This window comes from Micropterus salmoides, unplaced genomic scaffold (assembly GCF_014851395.1).
Source record: "Micropterus salmoides isolate LMB-PRFRI ecotype aquatic unplaced genomic scaffold, ASM1485139v1 Ms_hic_scaffold_1325, whole genome shotgun sequence".
Lineage (NCBI taxonomy): Eukaryota > Metazoa > Chordata > Actinopteri > Centrarchiformes > Centrarchidae > Micropterus > Micropterus salmoides.
The window spans coordinates 26631-32934 of record NW_024040403.1 but is presented as its reverse complement, the minus strand read 5'-3'; the positions used below and the strand labels follow the sequence as shown (position 1 = coordinate 32934).

General features: G+C 40.7%; 2 gene segments (V, D, J or C); both read right to left on the bottom strand.

The window, feature by feature from the left end:
• Window positions 1-217: 217 nt before the first annotated feature.
• On the bottom strand, window positions 218-1356 carry LOC119901480. The segment is given in 2 exon segments: window positions 218-836; window positions 967-1356. Coding segments are annotated over 2 exon segments (468 nt in total).
• A 2311-nt stretch (window positions 1357-3667) lies between these two features.
• On the bottom strand, window positions 3668-4413 carry LOC119901481. The segment is given in 2 exon segments: window positions 3668-4253; window positions 4359-4413. Coding segments are annotated over 2 exon segments (435 nt in total).
• Between the last annotated feature and the right edge of the window lie 1891 nt (window positions 4414-6304).

Genomic DNA, 6304 nt, shown 5'->3' with positions numbered 1-6304 from the left:
ATTAAAGTCATTGCATAGAAGTAAATGTTGAAAAAAGGTTGAAATGTGTTGACATTTCGGATGACATGTGTGTTGGAGGGGGGTTTTGGGGGGTGGGGGCAGTGGGTAATGGGGGTGGGGCACAGGGACTGCTTACAGAATTTGTGCAACGACCCGGTATATCTGACAGATGCTGAGTCAGAGCCTTGACATCATGTGTTTTTACAGAATGGACATTTTAATTATTTACTTCTTAAGGATCAAACAGCAGTGGAGAGAAAGGACTTCCTTGGTTGAGAACTCTCAGCTATTAGGCTGCTGATAGTCTCTCTTTATATAAACACCATCCAACATCATTATCATCCTTTGTCGGAATTGATTTAAAATAACATTTCAGAACTTGTAGTATCTTCCACATGCTGCTGCTGCATTGTTTTGTTTTGTTTAATCACCAGCACCACAAATTCAGATCATAAACCACTGAAGTTTAACAGTGTGTGACTCCCTCTAGTGGACGTTGTGGAGTATTCTGTTGTCTTTGCTCCAAAGGTTTTTGTACAGAGTTTTGGTGTTTCCTGTCACTGTGGGCTGCAGAGCACAGTAGTACACAGCAGAGTCTGTCACTGCAGCAGAGGAGATCTGCAGATGAAACTCCTTTGCTGTTTTCTCATGTGCAAAAGAAAAACCTGGTTTCTCTAAATATTCTTTGATGAGAAACTGTGGAGATGAACTGGACTTCTGTTGATACCAGCAGAGGTTTTGTACAGAGCCTGAATAGTTGCAGGAGAGAGTCACAGAGTCTCCTTCCAAAGCCAGCATTACATCTTTAAATGGTTTCACTAAATCCTCAGAGGATCCTGAAAAAGACAAAGAGAGATTTCACTCTGACATTTATATTTCTTTAAAGTGAGAGAGAAACACTTGAGAAAATGCACAACTGATATTTTTCTGAGTCATGTTTAAAATCTCCTGTTAAATTTCACTCACCAGTGTGAAACATGAAGATGATCATCCAAACTAAGCAGAGCTGCATCATTTCCACTTGTACTGAATGAACAATAGAGAGAACACAGCAGCTCTTCACTTCCAACATGAAGCCTTTCATATTCAGTTGTGGAGCTCCTCCTCTTGCTGTGCTCTGTTTCCATTCAGGCTGATGGAAGCTTTAGAAATGACAGTGATGCTGCAGTCATCATCATCCAAGAAGGTCAGACTGAAGGAGAATCTGCAGGAAATTCACCTGAAGGAATCTGGACACAAACACCTGGCTGAAACCTCCAATCTGCAAACTGTACACAACTTCTGTTGGAGCCCGAAACCTGGTTAAACTTAAAGATCCCCACTACCCATAATGCTCCTGTGAATCCTCCCCCAGTGTTTCATTAGCAGCTGGAACCACAGTGACTCTGATAAAACGGGAATTAGCAGAATCCATCTGATATGAAGCTGTGGTTTGAATACCACTTCCCTCCTCTTTGAAGAGTAGTCAGATATCTGGGTTCAGGTTTTTGTACAGCCTCTTCTACACTTTGTATCACTGTGTTTCTAGAGCACAGTAGTAGAGAGCTGTGTCTGCCAGGGTTAGATCTCTGATGGTCAGTTTAGTTGATGTTGCTGATGTTTCAGATTCATATCTTCTATCAGGAATATGTTCACCTGTGTACGATTTTGCTCCTTTCAGAGTATAAACTGAGGTGCCTGAAGGTCAGAATGATGTTTGTACCAGAAGGAAATATAGCAGCTGTCTGATAGTTGCATGTGAGTGTGACAGATTGTCCTTCTCTTTACTGACTTCCTCTCGTCAGGAGAGATTGTGTCTCCAGCTATTAGTCCTGGAAAAAGTAGAGCAAATGAAGCCATTAGACTAACATTGTTCATGAGGCTGAGAGGAGAAGACAGTGGAAAATGGCAGCTGTACAGTGTTACTCTGTGGACACAAACAGCTAAGCTGTTTCCATAAATCTTTAGAAAAGAATAAAAAGATGTTGTGCTTTCTATCTTACCAAAGAAAAGAGCAGCAAGAATAATCCCCAGCCAATGTTCCATCTCTACAACAAGGTTTAAATCAACAGGAGAAACTAGCTGATGTTCAGGGACGTGCACAGGGGGGTTGCTCTGGTTGCCCGGGCAACTGCCCGTTTGCCTTTCCTGACTCAAGTTGCCCTTCCGACTCGCCCGAAAAAAATAAAAAAATAATCGCGATCGCAAAGCCTCATTCACTTCCATTCGGGCACCGAAAGTGAAAGTCAGTAGGGGAAGGGCAAACTCTGTTTAAGTGGCTGCACTGCTGCAGCGCTGCCTGCACGTCAGTCGATTCTGTTCCCTACCGGAATTCCTGTTTCCTTCCTTTATGCAATCATACTACAACAAATCATGCGTAGTTTTGCCCAGTTACCATACGTGATACGTACCAACAGAAGTGAATACGAGCTAGAAGCGCAACTGAATGTACGGGAAGCCAAAAGGTTAAAAAAGGATTGTATTTTTTTCCGAAATCTAAGCGTTTTTTTATTTAATATTTTATTAGAAGCGAGAAGTGAGTAATCAAAATATATGCCACTCTACCCGTGTCCACTGCAACGGTAGAACGTTCCTTTTCAAAGTTGAAGCTGGTCAAATCAAGGCTCAGAAATCAGTGTGGTCAAGAGAGGCCTTTTTTCAGGTCAGAGCAACTGCCCTTCAAAATTCCTGTGCACGTCCCTGCTGATGTTCAACATTCAGTCTGAGAATTGTTCTCTTCACAGCAGCAGTTATTATTGACAGAATGGTTGAACACAGTGCAGAAGTAGTGCACCGCCTACTTGATAATGTGGCTCAGCTTGGATTAACAGCAGCTACAGTGTCATCTAGTGGCCAATCAGAATCAGACCACAGAAGAAGAAAAGATGCCACTGAAACTTCAGACTAGTCCAGCAGCATAATCCAGTTGTCAGCTGATGATCTGTTTGTTCAGCGTTTTCCAAACTCAACATAGTTAAAGACTCTACTTCTGTGCTGCGTTATCACCTCCCCACATCTCTGAAGTTGTGGATTTACAGCAGCAATTAACAAAGTGATGCTACAAACTGTTGAGTCACCTTTCAAGCTTACAGGTGGAGAGGATTTGATAGTGAAACGAACATTTTCACTGGAATATTCCTTCAGACTAACAAAACCCACATCTGGATGCTGAGATCAGGTCTAGTTTCTGAGTACAGTCCAGTATCACATACAGAGTCTCACTGGGTTTTACATCCAGCATCATCAGTGAAGACTCCCCATACTGTCCTGCCTTAACATGGAGGAAAACTGATGGAAACCTCAGGACAGGAAGTTCAGGGAGACCAAGATGTCGGTGTGTTAAGATCATCAGGAATTTAAACAATATCTTATCTACATAAATAACATCACTCTCCTTATTGTCAGTATGTCAGAGCTACAAACACTCTCCTTTTATTGTCAATGCCTCATTTTTCTTCTAGTTTTCATCATCAGTGCAATGAATCCAGACTGTATGATAAACTGAAGTTTAACAGTGTGACTCCCTCTAGTGGACGTTGTGGAGTATTCTGTTGTCTTTGCTCCAATAATGGAACATGATGTTATGTATTAAAAATAATTTGATCAGAAGGCAACATGTAGATAGAAAATGAGAGGACCTAGGATTGAACCCTGTGGTACACCACAAGAAATCACAGCCTGAGAGAAAAACTGAGAAAATACTTTTATAAAGACGAGAGTCTGTGATGCCAACCAGTTTATAGACATGCTTCTTTCAAACTGTGAACATGCTTTTCTCCAATACTGGAGTACAACAGTACATACAGTATATTGACAGTAATACATGAATTTGTTCAAGTTGAAATAAATCCAGACTTCATCATCACACTGAAGTTTAACAGTGTGTGACTCCCTCTAGTGGACGTTGTGGAGTATTCTGTTGTCTTTGCTCCAAAGGTTTTTGTACAGAGTTTTGGTGTTTCCTGTCACTGTGGGCTGCAGAGCACAGTAGTACACAGCAGAGTCTGTCACTTTAGCTGAGATGATCTGCAGATCCATTTGGGTTTTATCATCACTCACTGTAACAGACAGTCCAGGGATTGGATCATTTCCTACTGCTCCTGAAGCAGAGTGGGAGATGAGGAACTCTGGTGGTTTTCCTGGATATTGTCGATACCAGAAGAAATAATCACTACCAGTTGCTTTTTTAGAGTATGTGTAGGACAGAGTAACAGAGCTGCCTTCTAAAGTGAACTCTTCATTCCTGACTGCAGTGAGTTCTTCACAGCTGACACCTGAAGGAAGAGATAACTCTGTTATTTCATGTTGTAAAAGACTCAACAAATGAATCCCATCCAGAAAAGTTAGTAATGAAACTTTCTCAGCAGGATCTCACATACCTGTTAGAATGGATAGTAACAGTAGAGAAAGTACATAATAGTCCAATGACAGCATGTTGAATAAAGGGAATGTTTCTGCTTTGTGTATTGAACTCTGCTGAATATGGAAGTTCCTCTCTCTTCTATAGTTCACTAACAGCTTAGCTCCTCCCTCAATCTCTCCGTCTCCTCGCAGCTCTGGATTTTCACTTCCTCCTGTTAACAGACTGGTAGCAGCAGGTTGTATAATCTTTTATAAGCATAGTTCAAAGGATGGATCATCTTTTCAGGATTTGCAAACACAAGGACTCAATTGAAGTCAGCTGATAACTGAACAAAACCTCACTACAGAATCTTGTATCCAGAGTATTTATGCTGAACATCAGTGAGCATCTTAGCAAAGTTTGATTTCAAGTGGTTGACAGGATTTGAGGGGCCAATAAAAGGATCTCACTTCTAGACTCACTCAGTTGTAGGAAGGTCCGGAACAAGTGCACTTCACATGTAATGAACCAGCTGCCATGATTATTGTATTTGAATATGATGCCGTATCTGTACAAACATCTTGATCAACACCATGAAGTCCAAGTTGACACAGGAAGTGCAGTCGTCGTTGTAATCTGCTACAGAGACTGTCCACATGGATGTTCCAGGCTAGGTTGGTTATTAGTCAAAATTATAAAGGCAACCCTTTTGTTTTTGCCCCCATTCATCATGAGCTGAACTCAAAGATCTAAGACTTTCTCTATGTACACAAAAGACCTCTTTCTCTCATATATTGTTCACAAATCTGTCAGAATCTGTGTAAATGAGCACTTCTCCTTTGCCGAGATAATCCATCCACCTCACAGGTGTAGCATATCAAGATGCTGAGCAGACAGCATGGGGATTGCACAGGCGGGCCTTAGGCTGGCCACAATAAAAGGCCACAAGAGAGCCCGGGGTGAGGGCGGCGTCTGGCCGCAGCGTATAGGTGGCAGCTCCTGTTACGAGGAGAGCCCCATGTAACGTTAGGAGGAGGCTAACTTAGTCGGGGAGACCCAGGTAGGGATCGGTTGCGTAGTTGGTGCTATTTGAACATGTTTTCTATCAAACATCAAATTCCGATTTAGTCTTAGTCTATTGAATAACACACCATTTAGTTTTAGTCACATTTTAGTCTATCTGAAATCTTTTAGTCTTAGTCTAGTTTAGTCAACTAAATATCATAAGAGTTTTAGTCTTAGTCTAGTCTTAAGTCTTTTAGTCTTAGTCGAGTTTTAGTAGACCAAATATTAGCAGATTTTAGTCGACTAAATCTACAGTGGAGTGGACTTCCTGTCATTGGAAGTATCCATCAGTCTGTTATGAAATGGTATTAAGGTTTGAATCTGCAATACAGACACAGATTCAATTTTTATTTAATTCTTGATGTCAAAAACACTGACCGTGTTTTTTTCACAAAAGATAATCTCACATAAAATAAGCATAAGGCCTGCTCTCCCTGAAAAATAAACATGCTCCCTGAAAAAGATCCCTCCCTGAATGATATGCAATGCATATGACATTATACTTCATCTTGAAAGAATATTATTGAAATAGATAACCTTAACTTACTGTCTTCTACTGTCTGTGCAAAATCAAAAACATTAAGAAAAATAAAGTGCAATTCTCAAAAACAATAATAAAACTATTGGTTGTAATGCCATTGCACAATCTAAATACAGAAACTTCACTACTGTTAATCTTCACGTACCTCAAGAGACGTTAAATAACTGCTAGGCTTTGAACTGAACAGATTAGTGCAATTCTCTAATGTAGAATAATGTATTGGCTGTAATGCCATTGCACGCACTACCAAAGACATCCTCCCTAATGTTCAAGTAAATAAAAAACCCTGCTCTCATACAGGTAAATGTCACATTAAACTAAAAAACTCTGTAAGCATCATCTTCTTCTTCATCCTCTATTACTCTGTGCATTGTGTG